Below are 20,443 nucleotides of genomic sequence, written 5' to 3' on the forward strand. Positions count from 1 at the left end.
GGGCCCCAAACCAAATTGCACTTAGAGCCCCATGGAGGCTTGAGACGGCCCTGCTCAAGACATCATTACCTGCAGTGTCCCCTCAGGGCAGACTGAACTAGGCAAATGGGTCTTCTCCTCCGCTCCTGTTTCCTGGAATATCTTGTAAAAAGATCTGAAGCTCTCGACCTCTCTAAAATGAGACTTTAAACAACTGATAATGCAAAAATCAATGCATGTTCCTATTTTTAGTATTTTACACCGTTTTATAATGTAACGTGTTTTAATTTTCTTTTATATCGTTTATTTTATTGACTTTACATTTTATGTGTTTTTATATGAAGGTTTATTGCGTCTTCCTCATTGGTGTTTTTTTAGTTTAAAATCAGATCTGTCTTGTAAATGAGTCCTCGTGGCTCAATAAGACTAACCTGTATAAATAAAGCTTGAATGAATAAAGATAATGGAAGGATGTACGTTTTTAACAAAAGTTTTTCAGGCAGATGAGGCTGTAGTTTTGTTGTTTGTTTTTGCCCTGGATCAATGCATTAGTTGTAAAGGTATCAGCTCGGACAAGTGGGACAAAAATGATTTTCTTTAGGTTCTTAATTCAATGTTTCCTCTTAAATACTGTATGTATATTCAATCTAATTATTAAATGGAAGCTAACATTTCTGCTCAGTATGACTGCTGCTTATAGCTCCTGAAATAAAACTGGATGTGAAACAGCCGAACCTTTTCGTCTGTGATTGGATGGCAGGAGTAAATCTGCTGGCTAAATCCCCTCATGGCTCAGGCTGTGATTTGGACTAAGGATTTGTTTTCAGAGTACACGGCGCTCTGCAGAGATGACCGTCGTTATTCAGCGCGCAGTGGACTGCAGCAGGCCTTCAGTTAGTGTCTCTCACTCGAGTGAAATAGTTCAGATTCAACTCTGACCGTTGGCTTTTCCAGGACGGAACAAATTACGAGCTGACCCACTGAAAACCAGGACGAATAGGAGCAGTCTACTGGAGCCACTGGTAGGCTTTTCTGTTATGTAATCCTTTTTCTGAATAAAATTATTAGCAACATTTAGCTACGTATTTGAACATTAAAGTCTTCTGTAATTACCCTAAATTTGTTGTTTTAGCCAAACGCAGACTAGTGCGGTTTAAGTATAATTCAGCTCATCTTGTAAACACAAGCCGAAAAAAGTTCTATGTAAAGAAAATACTCATATCATATACAAGAAAAAAATGCTTTTAAAAGGTAATAATCGTTGATAACCAACTTTTATCCACTTGTTTTAAGAGATGAGATGTCTTTTGTTTTTTTATCCTGTCAAGAACTTTACATTCACAACTGAGCTCAAATGTTCAGCCCTTACATTTCAAATGTACCTAATTGATAAACAATCATCAATCATAGGTTAAGTTTGCAACCTTGAGAAGACTCAACTTTTGATTTTGCAAAAGGAACAAAAAGATCTGAACGTGGAACTTGAACAAATCCATTCAAACTTTTCTGCTCAGATTAGGAAAGGTCACCAGAATTTAAAAAAAATTAAAAAGTCGCAGCATTTGCATTGCAGTGAGAATATTAAGTTCTAATACAGAACATTGTTGCCCTTCAACTACTTTAAAAAAACATACATCTTTTATTTGCCACCCCTAATGTTAAGATGATGAACATGACGTGGTATCTTACATGCACCCAATTTAGTGGAGAACCCTCAAGGCCTTCTGTGCTTTCAGAGAAGGCCTAAAAATTCAGCACATATGAAATGTTACATTTAACATTTTAATTACTATGTTATTTTAAATTAAATAAATATGTTCAATATAGTGTGTGTGTGGGTGGGGGGGTGTCTTTGTATTTGTTACCTTGTGAGGCCCATTTTTTCAATTTATACTACATTGTGAGGACCAACTGCTCCTTATGTGGCCCAAAGCACGAGCTCATAAGAATAAGTGTTGTTGGTGGGTTAGGAGTTAGATTTAGGACTAGGTGTGAATTGTGGATGGGTTTGGTTTAGGGTTAGGTATGCACTGGTAATGGTTAGAGTTAGGGTCAGTGATAGGCTATAAAAATGAATGAAAAATGAATGGAAGTCAATACAAAGTCCCTTTAATGATACTTTGCTCTTAAGCAAAAAACAAAACAATTTTTTTTTCAATTCATGAAAATCCATTTATTCAATCAGATTCTTTTAAGTTTTTGTCTTGAGGCAGAAACATGTTTGAAGGTTGTTTCTCATTGGTCAGGACTTCAATGTCAGGGGAGAAGGCTGAGCTCCGTCAGAGCTTAATAACCAGCAGGACTATTAACCAATCAGAATACTGATGTAAAGTGGGCGGGACCAAAACATGGAGCCTTCAGGAATGCCTTGCAAAACGCTTTTTTTTAACTGACCACATAAAGATTTATGATATATTTGATTGAAAAACATAAATTAAAGAAATCACACTGAAATTGTAGTTGATCTAAAAATAAAAAAAAAGAAGGTTAAATGTCACATTTAGGTTTATATTGATTATTTTCTATTTAATTTCATTACATGATGGCATTTTTTACGTAAACAGTAAGTTCTGTGGGTTACGTTTAAATTTCCCTCTAAGTTATTGAAATTACATGTTGTACTTGAATGCTAAATACTGTATGAACCACACGTCCTTCAGGCTAATCTTCCTGTCAGTGAGTAACTAAACTGTGAAACTGAAAATACATTTTTGTAATATTTGACTGTGACTCCATCATCTCGACATTAAGATTTATTAAGATGTAACAATATTACATCCAAAATGATGGCCTAGCTCTTAGAGTTTTGATTTGCAAATTATAATTTTTTTGACAGAAAATAAAGACATCATAAACAACTCTTCCCTCTTTTCTTAACATCTATTTTACATCTTTAGTACAATTACAAATTGTGGTTGAATGGCCAAGTTTACTTACATTTCCTGTACGTATGTGACAGAGCTCATAAAACTTGTCAGTAAAATATAAAATAAATAAAATTTAGTTTAAGCTAAGAAACTTTGATAACTAAAATAGGGCATTTTGATTTATTTAACACGTATTATACACACGAGTCATTTGCTTCTAACGACACAAACATAGTTTCGTTTTTATTTATTTTTTATTATGCAACTAAAAACGTGTGTAAAACCAATAAAACCTGTGATTGCTGATGGACACAAATGGAGACCAAACTTTTTATAAACTTCCTTCCACTGCAACATCAACACATCTGGGTTTGTATTGACTTTAACGCTAAAATATGTTTGTTTGTTTTTTATGTCAGAGACTTAAATTAATGCTCTCACCATCAGAAAAACTCCAAGCTTCCAATTGCATTTTTGTTCTCTTACTGCCATAATGCTAAAATATTTTTTAAAAACACAAGTGATGTCTGTAATTTTGGTTTTATTGTTATTGGTGAACTAGTTCACCTCAGCGTGCAATCACTGAGAGTTACTATTGTCAAGTCCATTTAACCAAGAAGTGCGAATGGAGTTACAAAATTGTAAAAAAGAAAGAAAAAACACATCCACAGCTGTTCTGTTCCCTCTTCATATTTCAGCTCGTTGGCTGAAACGGCTGCTGAGCACATTCAGTTTTTACACGGAGGCTCCATGTGTGCAGCACTTTGATGGGTGGTGAGAAATTAATAAAACCAACAAAAGGTGTCAAATGTACAACGTGGCAACTACAACAAAACCCCTGACGGTTTCATTTTAGTTGTGCTTGTCTGTTACATGATTTGTCCTTTTTTTTTAATTAACGAATCAAACCAAACAGAAAACAAATGTTTTAACAATTATGGACATAATTGGATGCAAAGCTGTTTAAAGCTTTCATCCATTTTAATCTGCTAGTTTGAAATAATTCTCATTCAGAAACATTTGCAATAGCATCTTTGTGCATTCATTTCCTCTACTCTGCAGCCTGCAGGATCTGATGAGCCGACGAGCAGACCTGTGTGACCTCTGACCTCTGCCGCAGGTGCTGTCGTCGAGATGTAAGCAGGAGTTATGCCTCTGGTCAAGAGAAATATCGAGCCTCACCACCTGTGCCACGGTGCCGTGCCGGACGGGATCGGCAGCGAGCTGGAGTGTGTGACCAACAACACGCTGTCGGCCATCATCCGTCAGCTCAGCAGTCTGAGTAAGATCAGTGTTCATCAAACGATGATTCTTTGTAACATGAACTCAGGAGGAGCTGCACGACTTCTAACACAGACTCTCTGCTGCCACTTTTGATCCAACACAACTGGATCCAAACGCAGGAAAAGTTGTGCGGCTTATAACCTAAAGAAGTTTCCCAATGATTCCGTTTTATTCTGCATTGAATTTCATAAAAGTTGGAGTCACACCAGGCCAGGCTGTCTTTAAACTAACACACTACTTATAGAGTTTCTATTTTTAAAACAATAAAATCACCTGGCAAACACCTGTTCACAAATATATAGAAGTATAAGGTTTCTGTTACATTAAAATACATAGAAAAATACAATATATAGTTGCTTTACTGTAAATCCATAACAAAAATTAAATATATAACGCAGTAGATGTGTCTTTACCAGTGGGAAACGCTCGCCTTCAGTGGCACCATATAAGAATTCAGCTCAAATGAAATGTTACTTCTAAAACATTAATTCAATAATTATTTTATATAAAATACTGTACACATTTTCCATGCAGTTTTTCTTAATTTTTGCTAATTTCTCTGCAAATTAATTTGCAGAGGAACAAAAATACATTTATCCAATCAGATTGTTTTAAATGTGTCTCCAGGCAGAAACATGTTTGAAGCTTGCTTCCCATTGGTCAGGACTTCACTGTCAGGAGAGAAGGCTGAGCTCACTTTGAGGCTGCAGGATGTGTTTGTTTAATGTCTCACAGGAAAATTAACTAATCCCATGCTGTAATCTGTGTTTTTCAGGCATTTATTTAGTTCCTTGAGTTTATCTTTAAGTCTTATTTTCACTTTGTGATTTATGTTTTATTGTCACTTGAGTTATTTGTGGTTTTTATTGTCAGTTTAGATCGTTGTCCATTTGTGTTTTGTACTCCGTTGTTAGTTTTAAGTCAGTATTCTGGTTTAGGTCTTGTTCTGATTCCCAGTGTTTCTTGTGCCTCTCCTCATTTGTTTCTCCAGTTAGTCTGCCACTCTCACCTGTTCCCAATCTGTAATCACTCCAGATGTTTAGGTTTAATTAGCGTCTGTTTATATGCTTGCTCCTCAGTTTGTTTTCCAGTTCAGCATTAGTTTTTTCATGTCGTCACACTGGTCCTTGGTTTTCTCCTCCATGTTCCTTGTTCTCATTTAGTTAGTAGAATTGTTGGCTGCCTTGTCAGCATTTTTTGTTTTTCTTGCTTAATAAAGTATTTTTACTTATGTCTCTGTGCTCTGCCCACACATCAGCTGACTGACATCACACTGTTGATGCAAAGTGTGTGGGACCAAAACAGGGATCTGAGCCTTAGGGAAGGCCTTGCAAAGAGTTTGTTCTATTTTATTCTTTCGGACCATTTGTGATCAATTCAGCTGCAAACTTAAAGCTTCAAAACAGAAATTGTTCTGGTTAAATATCAAATTTAGGTTTACATTTTTTTTTTTTTTTTTATATTATAGTTGTAATTTGGTTTCATAACAAGAAAGTTCTGTGAGTTACTGTTAAATTTCAGTCTGAGTTATTGAAATTACATGTTGTACTTAAACACAAGAGGCTGCTGGGTAATCTTGAAACAGATGGACTTTTTCAGGTTCTGTGTTCAGATGGGTTGTCCTGTTGGTTGTTCTGTTTAGTGTTTGGTTGGTGTTTGTGTTCGGGCTGTTCTTAGTAAAACTTAAAAATGACCCTACAAGTCAAATTTTGTACTTGATGGATAAAAATAGGAGAAGCCCTTGTTGTCAGCAAGTTACTGAATTGCAAAACTACAAGTATAATGAATTATTTGCACAGTGACTCTGTGTCTTGGACATTTGCATTCACTAGAATCTGACAATATATCCTAACTGGAGGTCTAGCACTTACTGTGATGGTTCACCACTGGTCTTTAATATTCAGTTGTCTGTCCAAAGATTAGCAAGTTAATCGTCAAAGTAATCATCAAAAACATATTAAAGTTGTGCAAGCTGGAAGACAAGATGCTACAAAAGAACATATGAAAATTTAAAGAAGATAATGAATGGAAATAAGTTCAGGTTTATGGAGTAAACAGTTTCAAACCACCCCCCAAATGGATGTTTAAAGTCTCATTTCTATTGTATCCTAGTGAAGAAAAATGAAGCTACTGCATTGGATGAAACATGATTTATTATAGGGATGACTTGTAAAACACATCTCTTTATCAGGTTTTTAACATTTTCAGATCTACTGGACACTTTAGCTCTGAAATATTATAATGAGGAATTTTATATCAGAGCTTTCCTATACGTTTTCATTTTTCTGTATCTCATCATATCTCATAGATTAACAGTTCAGAACTTGTTATTAATTTTTTTTAGCTTGGTTGGTGTTTTATATTCTAATATCAGGAGTGCACAATACAAGTTCAAGTCATCAAGTCAACAAGTTCACTGTCATCACATTATCAATTATTTTTAGGATGTGTGTAAACAACCTGATGCTTTGATAGTTACTGATCATTGTATTTTTAATAGCAACTGTGTTTGTTCTTTGAGCATCAGAAACTGCTGCATGCTTGTATCATTGTTGACCATAAAAACATCCAGACTTCAAGATATGTCCACTTCAGAGGCTTTTTGATTTCTGAAGTTGTGTATTGGATTACAGCTCTGGATTATCCTTCAGCAATCACTAACCACGGCTCCATATTCATAGTAAAGCAGCATAATCTGAAAACTTTTTAAATGTAATGGTCCAACATTATCCAGAAGTATCTTAAATGTTATTTAGATTAGTCTCTTTAGAATAATTTGTTCAATTAGCTTCATAGAGATCTAGTAGAGTGCTGTATGAATGAGTAAATGAGGGAACAGATTGTGGTGTAAAGCGTTTTGAGTATCTTGATAAGAAAGAAAGGCGCAAGTACAGTCCATTTAATATCTATCTGATGGTGTTTTCAAATCAAATGTTTCATTTGGTCTGTTGTCGGAAGAAAAACGTTTAAATTTATGCTGCAAAGTTAATCATGCTTCTGTAGTTTCTCTGGTCTGTGCATGTGATTGTGTTTTGTGATGTGACGGAGGCTTAGAGCTTCCTGTAACACGTTGTGTATCTAAGACGAATCAGGTGGGTGCAGACCCGAACGCTTGCAGTCTGATGAGAGCTTTCACGTAAAGTGGATCTGAGCTGCTGTGACATCGTGCTGAGCAGCAAGAAAATGTAATGCTCATGGATAATCCAGAGTCATAATCCAGTGTGCAAAGCAGTTTGTATATCAGAAATAAAAAATGTTTACAATAAAAAAATACCATCACTTTATTGAAAGATTTAACTGTACTTGGCTTTATTTTTCTATTTTCTTCTTATTATTATTATTCCGGTTGCAGGCAAACATGCAGAAAACGTGTTTGGGGAGCTTTTTAATGAGGCCAACACGTTTTACACCCGTGCAAACTCTCTCCAGGATCGTATTGACCACTTAGCAGACAAAGTCACGCAGCTGGACTCCAGCGTAGAGGAGGGTCAGTTCCCTGGAAACCCTTCTTCACTTTCCACACTGATGTTTATTCTCGCATACTTAAAGTTAAATTTGTCCCTCGTCTTTCTCTTTGACAGTGTCTCTGCAGGACATAAACATGAGGAAGGCCTTCAGAAGGTCCACTGTCCAGGACCAGCAGGTTTTGTCCAAAGGCAGCACTCCTGACTCTGTGGCTGAAATGTACAACAGCTGTGACGGGCCTCCCCCTCTCAGCACCCTCACTGCTTACAGGTGCTGCATCTGTCCCAAGCCTACCTGCAAGTTTTTTTTACATTTGTATCTCATTATAGAAAAAGAAACTATTTTCTTTTAATATTCAGAGAGGATTCAACAGATGCAATGAAGTTCTATTCAGACCCGTCGTACTTTTTTGATCTGTGGAAAGAAAAGATGCTTCAGGACACTGAGGACAAGAGGAAAGAAAGGCGGAGGCAAAGGGTGAGCTCAGCGCCATACATATATATATATATATATATATATATATACTTTGTATGTACAGCTCTGGGTGAGCTCCCAGTCTGCTTCACTATAATTTCACAGGCTGAGTACTTGTATTTAATATTCTCCATCGCTCCATCATCTCTCCCCAGGAACAGAAACGTTCTATGGAAAGCAGCACGCTGCAGCGCGAGGTGAAGAAAGTGAGAAAGGCTCGAAACCGCAGACACGAGTGGAACATGATGGCTTTCGATAAAGAGCTACGTCCGGATCACCACCATCCACAAACTCTGAGGAGAGGAGCATCATCAGAGGGGTCACTCTCTCCAGATGGCAGGTCAGAATGTTTCATATGTTTACTTTCATATATATATATATATATATATATATATATACTGGTTTATATATCACTCACTCACTCTAAATACAGTATGTCCACCCCACCGTGTATGTTGATGTATCTCAATAATAAGTCTGTCGCTTTTTTTTTTTTTAGGCCGGATCTTCTGGACTACCCAGTCCCTCCAGTACCTACTCAGCTTGTTTGTAGCTACTCCAAGTCTCATGATTACATCAGTGGAAACGCACACCCCTCCCCGCCTGTGGAGCATGAATACCACAGCATTGATGTCAACTACAAGAGAGTGACCTACTCCACATCTGAGCCTCATGTTGTCGACAGCATCAGTGGTTCAGCACGTTTGTCTTCAGACCGCAAGTATGAGTGTTTGTCATTCCCACAATCAAAGAGCCATAAACATTTTATTTCTTATTCTGGGTTCGCATCATAACTGATTTTTTCTTATTATTTTTTACTGTCAAACAGCTCAGTTCCGCCCCCTCCTCCCCCAGGTCCACCCATTCCATCAGCTCAGACAGCATTTGGCTTTCCTCGTGGTTCACAACTTCCAGTGCCACATAATGGAGTTTTGCATGCTGGTTCAGGCTACCCACTTCCACCAGTCCCTCCGCAGGGGCCTCGGGTAGTCCCTCTTTCTCCAGGTCCTCCTCCTCCACCTCTCCCTCCTCCACCTGCACCCTTACACCTGCCGGGACACCCCGAAGGCAGAAGGGCAGAAACTAAACCTGTGAGAGATGCTAGAAGTGACCTGTTATCTGCCATTCGTATGGGTGAGTTTAGCTTTATTTTTCCTTCAGTCATTTGCCTGTAGTTATTAAAAAAACACAACTATGTAACAGTGCTTAAACTAATTTGAATTACTTACATTCTTTTTAGGCATCCAGCTGAAGAAGGTCCAGGAGCAGCAGGAACAGCAGAACAAGCGGGAGCCCATTGGGAATGACGTGGCCACCATCCTTTCTCGCCGCATCGCTGTGGAATACAGTGACACTGAGGATGACTCTGAGCTGGAGGACAATGAGTGGTCAGACTGAACCAAAGTTTTACTTAAATCAACCTTTAAAACAAGAGAAACTGAACTGTGAATCAGTCTGTTTGGCTCCATCATGTGTCTGTTTTTAATAATTACATTTCGTGTATGTATTTCATGTGGAAATGATACAAATACAGTTTCACTATTGGGATTAAGAAGATAATTCAAGTAGACTGCCACAGAGAGAATAGTAACATTATGTAAAATCATATGTTTTTTTTATTCACTAACTAAATGTCATTTATTAAGTTATCATTTTAAACGACTTGTTCCAAAAAAGGCCTCTTGGTATAAAATGGCACTTGTTGTCCCAGCACCAAACCTTTTAGTCTGATTTAGAAATATCCTCAGCCCGTCCGTGCATGTTGTGAGCATGATAACTTGATAATCAATGAGTTTCCATTTGGATGAGTGACTACATCTAAAAACCCTTAAAAACGGGTTGCCATGTCCAAAACCAAGATGGCTGAGATATACCTTCTAGTTTTTGTTTCGCTTCAAAGTAGTTTCCTCAAATGATTGAAGTGGCCCTTGGGGTGGCCGAAGATTAATCTATGGGGGCAAAGGCCACCATTGACCACCACCTTGCTCCGCCGTTGCACCTGGTGGTGGATTAACCTGCTCCCTCCACTCACCACGATTTGTCACTCTGGTGACAATGCCACTAACTTGGACAATATATTTTTTTAACTACCTCTGTCCTTCTCCACAGTGTAACTCCTCACCACTTCAATATCTTGCACCAAAAACATTAAGGTTTAAGAACATTCCCTATTCAATTCCAGTCCAGAAAAACACTCATCTCCAAAAATACAAACATTTACTATTCAAATCCCTCGGAGACGAGGGACATCAGCGTACCCCTCGTTATTACTATATTTCCTCAGACATTTAGTGTATATTTCTAGTGGAAATGATACAAATACAGTTTGTTTTGTTGTTATAATGAAGAAGAGAATACACGTAGATTACCTGCAATGCAAAGAAATAATTTTTTTGGAAGCATTTGTTTTTTTTTATCACTATTAAATTATATATTATTAGATTTTCATTCTAAACAAACCGTTCCAAAAGGCACACAGCATGGCACTTTTTGTCCTAGATCCAGGCAAGACATTCTAACACACCAACGTAAAAATAAAAAACTGGTTTTAATTAACACATTCAGTGAGTGGCTGGAGTTCATCATCTTCTCCTATACCGGGCTCTTTGTGTTGCATTACAGTCTCTGTAACTCTGTCATGGCAACTGGAACCTCAGAACAGACCTGATTCATTATTAAAGTCATTAGTAACACCTGGTATGTTCGCAGCATCAATAAATGTAATGTGATGAAAGTTCATTGAGAGCAGCTTTTTGGAGAATTAAGTCTTTGTTTTGTCATTTTCTCCTATATTCAATTCCATGTATTTTACTGTTTGGGCATTTTATAATTGCTACCTCAATCTGTGACTATTTCATTGTCTCATATTGTGCGTTGTAGGTTAATATGCGTAAATAAAATTAAATATTTCATGGAAAATGTTTCTATAAATATGATCATTTGGAAGGAAAAACCTTATAATCGTCTCATGATTTTACATCTTTCTTTTCCTTGTCTTTTTTTCCCTTCTGGGTAACTAATTCAATTTCAGCTTTATTTGACTTAAATTATTAAATAAATCAAGGTTTATTAAATGCACCTGTAAAAGCTTTTATTTTATTCACATAAGCGCAGAAGTTTAAGTTCAACCTGTTAAATGATGTCAGTTATTCTTCTTGATGTTACAGAGCTTCCAATACATCTTCTTCCTCTTTTTCATTTAAACTTTATTTATACAGGTTAGTCTCATTGAGTCATGAGGACACATTTTCGTACACACAACAATAAACAAAAGAATGCAAATAAAGTAAAACAATAAAAATGCAAAATCAAATCAAGGTGCCATATAAAACAAGGTAAAATGCTAAAAAAAAAAAACTACAAACAGGAACATGTTTGCTTCAATTTTTCTATTGAATTTATAAATTGTTTAAAATCCCATAAAGACGTCAAAGTGGACAGCTTCAGATCTTTTTGCAAGGTGTTCCAGGTTACAGGAGCAGAGTAAGAAAAGGCCTTTTTGCCGAGTTCAGTCCACATGGAGGGAATGTTGCAGGTAATGATGGCCTGAGAATTCACGCTGTAACTGCACTGATGGTGTGACATGTAGGAGGAGCTATAAGACAGCAGACCAAGGAATGATTTATAGATGATGATGTACCAGTGTAAGTGCTTGAAAATAAACAACTATATCATCAGCATAGAGATGCAAGGAGGCGTCAGGATGTTCTGACCTACAATACTTATATAAATTGTAAAAAAGTGTGGGTCCCAAGACTGAGCCTTGTGGTACACCATTATTGACAGTTAAAAAGCTAGAAAAAGTACCTTCTAATACAATACCACTTCTACAGAGCAGAGCTTCTTAGGCCACTGGTAATGAAAAATAGGAAAACCTGCTTAGACACAAATAATAGGACGGCGTAAAAGCACAAAAACAGCATTTACCAGATTAACAACATCTCAATTAGGTTCTAGCTATGATTTAAAGGAAACACCTACATCATAAAACCCAGAAGTACATAAATTTAAAAGGACGGCATAATAAAACAATAGTTTATTTAAAGTGGTGGGATGTAACTAAGTACAAATACTTTGTTACTGTACTTAAGTACATTTTTCATGTATCTGTACTTTACTTAAGTAGAGTTAAATGTGGGTACTTTATACTTTTACTCCACTACATTTTACATCAAGTATCTGTACTTTCTACTACACTACATTTCTATAATGCGTCGTTACAAGTTACATTCATGTTGCGGCTTTTTGATTTGTTTGTTACTTTGAAAGTAACCAATGGTGAGAGAGGAGCTTGTCCTGTGAATCACTGCAAAGTGGGCAGGTAACGTTAGGCCATCTTCAAGAAGAGCTGGGCCAATGACATACAAACCGGATTCCAAAAAAGTTGGGACACTAAACAAATTGTGAATAAAAACTGAATGCAATGATGTGGAGATGGCAAATGTCAATATTTTATTCGTAATATAACATAGATGACAGATCAAAAGTTTAATCTGAGTAAATTTAACATTTTAAGGGAAAAATATGTTGATTCAAAATTTCCCAGTGTCAACAAATCCCAAAAAAGTTGGGACAAGTAGCAATAAGTGGCTGGAAAAGGGAAATTGAGCATATAACAAACAGCTGGAAGACCAATTAACACTAATTAGGTCAATTGACAACATGATAGGGTATAAAAAGAGCTTCTCAGAGTGTCAGTGTCTCTCAGAAGCCAAGATGGTAAGAGGATCACCAATTCCACCATTGTTGCGCAGAAAGATAGTGCAGCAATACCAGAATGGTGTTACCCAGCGTAAAATAGCAAAGACTTTTAAGTTACCATCATCAACCGTGCATAACATCATCAAAAGATTCAGAGAATCTGGAACAATCGCTGTGCGTAAGGGTCTAGGTCGTAAAACTCTACTGGATGCTCGTGAGCTCCGGGCCCTTAAATGTCACTGCACCTCAAACAGGAATGCCACTGTCAAGGAAATAACAGAATGGGCTCAGGAATACTTCCAGAAAGCATTGTCAGTGAACACAATCCACCATGCCATCCGCCGTTGCCAGCTGAAACTCTACAGTGCAAAGAGGAAGCCATTTCTAAGCAAGCTCCACAAGCTCAGACGTTTGCACTGGGCCAGGGGTCATTTAAAATAGAGTGTGGCAAAATGGAAGACTGTTCTGTGGTCAGATGAGTCACGATTTGAAGTTCTTTATGGAACACTGGGACGCCATGCCATCCGGACCAGAGAGGACAAGGATAGCCCAAGTTGTTATCAATGCTCCGTTCAGAAGCCTGCATCACTGATGGTATGGGGTTGCATGAGTGCTTGTGGCATGGGCAGCTTGCATGTCTGGAAAGGCACCATTAATGCAGAGAACTATGTTCATGTTCTAGAACAACATATGCTCCCATCTAGACATCATCTCTTTCAGGGAGGACCCTGCATTTTTCAACACGATAATGCCAGACCACATTCTGCAGCAATCACAACATCATGGCTACGTAGGAGAAGGATCCAGGTACTGAAATGGCCAGCCTGCAGTCCAGATCTTTCACCTATAGAGAACATTTGGTGCATCATAAAGAGGAAGCTGCGACAAAGAAGGCCCAAGATGATTGAACCGCTAGAGGCCTGTTACTGTATTAGACATGAATGGGAGAGCATTCCTATTTCTAAACTTGAGAAACTGGTCTCCTCTGTCCCCAGACGTCTGTATACATATGATAGGCACACTTAAAGATATGTAGACCATTGCATTATGTGATACATTCAGTAAGTGCTTTTACTTTTAATACTTTAAGTATTTTAAAAGCAAGTACTTATTTACTTTTACTTAAGTAAAAATGTTAATGTGGTATGTCTACTTTTACTAGAGTACATTTTGTCTGTTTATTTGTGCTTTTACTTAAGTACAGTAGTGTTTGAGTACTTTCTCCACCACTGTAATTATTTAAAGCAACACGTCAGTTGAATAGCTAAATAAATGACGTGTACTTTAAAGTGTATCCAGCAGAGGTCCGACGGAACTGTGAAACTGTTGAACAGTCGCCGCCATTTTGGATCCGAGCACAACACACCGCTGATGCGGCGGATGGAGCCTTCTGAGCCACAATGGAGTTGTTTTCTTCCGGGACGGTCCGGTGCTCGGGCAGGTAGATCCTCCTGAGCCTGAAACATTAGAGATAAACCGGACAACAACTCGTCAATTAAGGGTAAGATATGCACTTTTTGTTGCGAAACCGTTTTCACGCCACTCTTTAAAAAAACTATGACGTGTTCAGTCGTTAGTTTATGCGGGTGTGCTGAATATAGCTAGTTCCTGCTAGCCGGTCACCTGACACTCGCACAAATCAGCTTTACTCGAGTTCCCTTTAAAGAAAGAAACATAAAGCTGCCATCTGTTCACCTGTCTACGTCAGACTTTAACTGCTAATTAGCATTTTGCTTCATATAGCTCAGCTTAACAACAGTTTGTCATCATGTAGTGCTAAAAACAAACAGACAGACAATATGTGATGTCATTTTTGTTTAATTATTAATATAAATCATAAACACTTTCTATTTGTTATACATGTTGACTCAAATAATTCGTGTCTCCTCTTCTTCATTTAAGGGGTTTGCAGGTCAGAACCGAAGATGAACGCCTCAAAACTTCCCAAGATCCAGGATGAGGAGCATGAAAGTCAGTTTGGATATGTACATGGAGTTTCTGGACCAGGTCGGGTTCCTCTGTCTCGCATCACAGAACAATCCAGCATCACCACAACGCTCCTTGTTTGTTCACTTTCAACATTGCCCACAAAAGTTAATAACATCCATCCATGCGTGCATACATCCAAACATCTGTACCTCTATGCATGTGTCCATCAGTACATACATACACATATATGCATACATTCTAAAATTATAATAAAGAAAAAACTCAAAGCAAATATATACTTTGATGAACTGTACATGGATCCTTAACCTTATTTGAATTCAAATCTCTGAAACTCACAGTGGTGACGGCCACCGCAATGGCAGGAGCTGCCATGTATGAGCTGGTTCGTGTCGGTCACAGCGAGTTGGTCGGAGAGATCATCCGTTTAGAGGGTGACATGGCTACTATCCAGGTCTATGAGGAGACGTGTATCCTTTCTGCTGACACGATGTTGTCCGTCATTGTTAAGTTGAACAAACTGATTCATAGTTTAAGTGTTTATTAGCCACTGTACTGACAGCACTTGATGCGCACTGGACTCTTTGTTTCCTCAACGTTATGCTGCAGCTGGTGTTTCTGTCGGCGACCCCGTCCTCCGGACAGGAAAGCCTCTTTCTGTAGAGTTAGGGCCGGGTATCATGGGCTCCATCTTTGATGGTATCCAGCGTCCACTAAAAGACATTAACGACCTCACTAACAGCATTTATATTCCAAGAGGAGTAAACATCGGTGCTCTTAACAGAGACTTAACGTGGGAGTTTTCGCCCTTCCAGAACCTTCGGGTAAGAAATGTCTCGGTGCGATGTGCGTTTTGACATTTACTGCTCATCTGTTCCAACCTGATTCACATTTTCTCCCATGCAGGTTGGCAGTCACATCACAGGGGGCGACATCTACGGCACTGTGTTTGAAAACTCCTTAATCAAGCACAAGCTGATGCTCCCACCTCGCAGCAGAGGAACTGTGACCTACGTGGCTCAGCCTGGAAACTACGACCTTTCTGTGAGGGCGCCTCTCGAAGCGAAACACTTCCGCTGTTTGGTAACAAGTACGGAGACACTTTTCTTTATCTTTGCATTCAGGATGTGGTTCTGGAGCTTGAATTTGAGGGCATTAAGGAGAAGTTCACCATGGTGCAGGTGTGGCCGGTACGACAAGTTCGCCCAGTAACGGAGAAACTACCTGCCAATCATCCGCTGCTGACTGGTCAGAGAGTTCTCGATGCACTTTTCCCGTGAGTGCTCCTCGTTTCACGTTATAATTATACCTGCTTCTTATTTATAAATGTGGGATGTAATTATGGCTTCCTGACCTTTTTATTTACCCGTCGTTCAGCTGTTTATGGTTAAGTGTTGAGCCGTATGTTTTAAGCTTCGTGACCTTTATGCTGTGTAGATGTGTGCAGGGTGGCACCACTGCTATACCTGGAGCCTTCGGCTGTGGGAAGACGGTGATCTCACAGTCGTTGTCCAAGTACTCCAACAGCGATGTCATCATTTATGTGGGCTGCGGAGAACGTGGGAATGAAATGTCTGAAGTACTGCGGGACTTCCCTGAGGTTGGTGGAAGAACAAACCTTAAATTTGAATGTCGTTTTTATAACCGGATCACTTTTGATGACCTCCAAGCTCAGTCTGCTTGTTGTAGAGTTTTCATAGTTTTATGGAGATATTTCTCAATATCAAAGTCTTAAAGCGTAGTTTATGAAATTGTGTAAGTTGTGCGATCATGGACCCCTTTAGTTCTTTTTTTTTTTAGTTTTTTCTTACAGCTAACCTTCCTCACCATGTCGCAACTGTTATATTTATTTGACTATCACAAGAAACACTGAAGAGAAATTGTTCATCAGTGTAAACAAAAAGATGTATTTGGTTTTGTTTAAATGGTACACACAAGATCGATTTCCTGTAAATCTTTTTTTTTTTTTTTTTTAAATACAGACAATTTTAGGTAGTTTTTATGTGCTTATTGCTAAACTGAAAGGAAGCTGTGCTGCTGAATAAATTCACCTGCAAGTCTGATCCAGAACAGGTCAGAATCCTTTATTATAAATGTCAAAACACGGAAATATCCACAGCTGATGTGAAGCTTTGCTTCACTTAGACCAGCTACTGATGATGGTAGCTTTATTTATTCTTTTTATATGTCCATCGAAGGCGTATAAAAAGTACATCAAAGGCATTATAGTATAATATCCGTTTGTAAACTTCCTCTTGTCCTGCCCATAACTTCTGACCTGCTCAAGAACATTTTTTTGATATTCTTTATTTTTTTTGACAGCGGTGCAGATTTGCAATCATCAAACACAAATATCTATCTGATGCATTTTTTAAACAAAGTATCTATGAACTTAAAACAAATTGGGAGAGAGGAAAAAAAAATTGTGTGTTACAAAATATGTAAATGAATTAGTTTGATCTGTAAAAGGAGAGGAACTAAACCCACAGGATCAGTTCAGCACCTCTACAAAGTCTGGTCGTAAGAGCTTTGCATATCTGATCATTTAACCCACATACTAATGAATATGCTTTTTAGAGATGAATGGTGAAGATAATTGCTTCCATTATATACATCTCATTTACAATATCTATCCAATATGAGAGTGTGAAAAGTTCGGGAAGCAACAAATGTCTCGTAAAAGCTTTTTTGCAGGCAGATGTAAAAATAGCAAATAAATACTTCTCTGCAGATCTGGACAGGAAATTACAATTCCTCAAAACTAAAGACACAAACTATAATGGTACATTATGGTTGAATGTGATAGTTAAGGTTTTATGAATCTCTGCCCAGAATGATTTTATTATTGGGTATTCCTAAAATACATGCCAATGATCAGCTTCCTGAGAGCCACGCAGCCTCCAACATTTAGCACTCCCAGGATTAAAGTTTGCTTTTTGCTTCGATGTAATAAAAAAGCGAATAAGACATTTCCAGTTAAACTCATCCCAAGTTTGAAGGTTGGTACATTTTCAATGAAACCAACATATTTAACCATTGGTCTTTAGTCATCAATGTGTTGGATTCTTTTTCCCATTTTACTTTAATGTAGTCAGTGGGGTGGGTATTTTTTTTTGTCAAGAAACCTTTTGTAAAACTTTGAAATAATCCCCTTCACAGCATCACTTTTATAAGCAGTCATAGTTTTTAATATTGGATAATTAATGTCTGTTTGAGGTTTAATGCAATGTTCCAAGTAATGATCTACTTTCAAGTATCTGAAAAAATCTGAGTTTTCAAGCTGGTATACCTTTTTCAGACTTTCAAAATTCATTAATTTCCCATTTCCTGTAATTGAATAAAATGTTGTGCGCTCAAGATAATTCACTGAAGCTTCATATGCTTTTGCATCATCACTAGACGGAGTGCTGTGTACACTTTTCATTGCCCCAGCTCCAAGGTCAAGGTCACAAGTTAAAACAAGGTCTTTGCTTGTCCAGACCATTGCTACAGATTGCTGTTTAATAGTTTGTCAACGGGCGTATAATGTGTTGCATGTGGTACTCTTGTCCTTTTTTTTTTTTCTTCAGACACAGCTTTTCCATTCAGGTATCATTTGAGGGATTGATTTTTTATTTTATTTTATTTATTTTTTCCTCACGCACTCTCATACGAGGCGGACACATTCTCTTCCCTCTCCTGTTCTCCTCCTGCTTTTTGCTCTCTGTCTGTGTATCGGAGCTCCTGTTTTACACATCTTCCGAAACGAAAACTATTATGGATCTGATCAGCTGGACTTTCAACGCAATCGACAAAATCTTTTCAACAAAGCAACAGGGTCCTGGAGAGCCCTCATGCCCCGCTGAGAATCTCAGGATGTCACCGGAGACGTATACAACTGGATTTATGATAACGGGCTTCCTGCTTTTTGGAATCGACTGGTTCCTGGTCTATCAACAAACAAGAAGACAGCTGCAGCTAATTTGGCCGTCGTCAGGCTGCCTGCTTATGAAGGTTTGGTTCGTGCTTTGAGGACTCAAAATCAGCTAATTTATGAGCTAAACCATAAGAAGCAAGCGATTTGTGAGAATTGCAGGCCACCTGCGGCTTTGAGACTCACCAGCATGTTGGAAACAACCTCGGAGGGGCTCGTAAGCACAGACCAGGAGAATGCACCCTAATCTGGCCATTTTGGATCTTGAAAGTACCAGCAGGACTCAAGGCTGACAAGAAAAAACAGTCTGCCTGAAGAAAATCAATAATTGTGATTTGTCTGAATCTGACTCCCCCAGTCGGCCTTGAAAACAGGCCGACTTATCAATTTCTCCTGGGCTATGTGTAAACTAAGGAAAAGTTTTGTTTATCGCAACCCCACTTCTGTGGAGGCTTATCAGAACTGTGCCAGCTGACCATCATCTTATCAGGACTATGGTCTATCTGGAAGTGTTTCATGGACCGCCTTGCCATCAGATGCATATGTAACGTGTTCATAAATGTGCTGCTGGCAGAGATTTTGACGTCTTAAATCGCGTCCTGATAGGACGAGGTGTGAAGAGATCTTTTTTTGTAATGCCACTATACTCATCGCTTTTTCCCCTTTTCTATCTTAAAAAAAATATATATATATAGTATTCTGAAAAGGATAAGAGGCTGCGCTCCAGTAGCAGCAGCTACGTGCACTCCGCCCATCTTTCAGACGAATGTACGAACATATTCTCGTTGTGTCTCGGTACAATGATAATAAAGCTTATTCTGATTCTGATGTCTATTGCAGAGCTTCTCCTGATCTATGTCGTAGTTGCAGTGATGTTTGTGAGATCTGCAGCTGTTGGTTTGATTTGTATGCACTAAACTGCAGATATATTTACTAGGGACGCACGATATTGGATTTTTGGCCGATATCCGATATGTTAAAACTTATTCGGCCAATACCAATATTTTATATACTTACCTTTGTCAGAACATAACCCTCTTATTTAGGCTTATTTGCTACAAAAATTGTGTAACAGCTGTAAGAGCTGGTGACATATTTTCAGTAACCGCTACATTCATAGCACTTTAGCTTTTATTAAATGAAAAGTGTTAAATATTATTTATTAGCATTAGTCACCTGTGATGCAGTCTCACTTGTGGAGGCTTGTTCCAGGTTCCTAGCTGCAGTGTTGGATCCTCTGCACTCCTGTGCATGAAGGACAGACTTTTTAAGTTAAAAGTTTTTGTCTATCCATTGTTCCGTAAGACTAATCATGCTAACGGGGCTAACACGACGTCCAAATGTCTGTGGTAAAACTCACCCAAGTGCTATCGGCTATTAGCTTCTCAATGACGTCAGAAATGACGGCTTGTAACTCGGGTAACGTTACGTCGAAAAAATATCTCTGACTGCGGATGATGTAGCGAGGCTCAAAGTAGTCCAAAAATCTTCTGAAGCTGACATCCTCACCAAGGGAAAATCAAACCTCCACACCGCCAACATTTTTAATTTTCCTCTCCGCTGCAACGTCGTCACGTTTTGCTGCAACGTCGTCAGTTGTGCTGCAACGTCGTCAGTTGTGCCGCAACGTCGTCGCATGGGGCCGCAACGTCGTCGCGTTGTGCCGCAACGTCGTCGCGTTGTGCCGCAATGTCGTCGCGTTGTGCCGCAACGTCGTCAGTTGTGCCGCAACGTCGTCGCGTTGTGCCGCAACGTCGTCGCGTTGTGCCGCAACGTCGTCGCGTTGTGCCGCAACGTCGTCGCGTTGTGCCGC

At 38.6% G+C, this 20,443-nt stretch overlaps 2 protein-coding genes across 2 annotated transcripts in view; both read left to right on the plus strand.

Annotated features, from left to right (window-relative positions):
• Positions 1 to 810: 810 nt before the first annotated feature.
• wasf3a (WASP family member 3a) lies at positions 811 to 9,505 on the plus strand. Its single transcript, XM_037687578.1, has 9 exons — positions 811 to 1,001; positions 3,967 to 4,128; positions 7,483 to 7,617; positions 7,712 to 7,865; positions 7,955 to 8,072; positions 8,225 to 8,409; positions 8,569 to 8,790; positions 8,899 to 9,203; positions 9,310 to 9,505. Exons 2-9 carry the CDS (start codon positions 3,996 to 3,998, stop codon positions 9,465 to 9,467), a joined length of 1,410 nt encoding a protein of 469 aa, XP_037543506.1. The 5' UTR covers positions 811 to 1,001; positions 3,967 to 3,995; the 3' UTR covers positions 9,468 to 9,505.
• A 4,665-nt stretch (positions 9,506 to 14,170) lies between these two features.
• Positions 14,171 to 20,443, plus strand: part of LOC119420194 (V-type proton ATPase catalytic subunit A) — an 11,464-nt gene continuing 5,191 nt past the window's right edge. The window contains exons 1-7 of the mRNA XM_037687579.1: positions 14,171 to 14,271; positions 14,673 to 14,777; positions 15,059 to 15,187; positions 15,327 to 15,541; positions 15,624 to 15,761; positions 15,842 to 15,993; positions 16,155 to 16,317. Coding sequence (XP_037543507.1) covers positions 14,696 to 14,777; positions 15,059 to 15,187; positions 15,327 to 15,541; positions 15,624 to 15,761; positions 15,842 to 15,993; positions 16,155 to 16,317 — 879 coding nt within the window. The 5' untranslated portion in view covers positions 14,171 to 14,271; positions 14,673 to 14,695. The remainder of the gene's footprint in view (positions 14,272 to 14,672; positions 14,778 to 15,058; positions 15,188 to 15,326; positions 15,542 to 15,623; positions 15,762 to 15,841; positions 15,994 to 16,154; positions 16,318 to 20,443) is intronic.

The sequence above is a fragment of the Nematolebias whitei genome, chromosome 14, assembly GCF_014905685.2.
Source record: "Nematolebias whitei isolate Nwh7 chromosome 14, NemWhi1, whole genome shotgun sequence".
Lineage (NCBI taxonomy): Eukaryota > Metazoa > Chordata > Actinopteri > Cyprinodontiformes > Rivulidae > Nematolebias > Nematolebias whitei.

What these genes read in the sequence shown, in the direction of transcription:
- wasf3a (XM_037687578.1), top strand. Translation starts at nt 3,996, where the DNA reads ATGCCTCTGGTCAAGAGAAATATCGAGCCTCACCACCTGTGCCACGGT. An exon ending in AAGAAAGGCGGAGGCAAAGG is followed by an intron (nt 8,073 to 8,224) that starts GTGAGCTCAGCG and finishes ATCTCTCCCCAG; the next exon opens with GAACAGAAACGTTCTATGGA. An exon ending in CGTTTGTCTTCAGACCGCAA is followed by an intron (nt 8,791 to 8,898) that starts GTATGAGTGTTT and finishes ACTGTCAAACAG; the next exon opens with CTCAGTTCCGCCCCCTCCTC.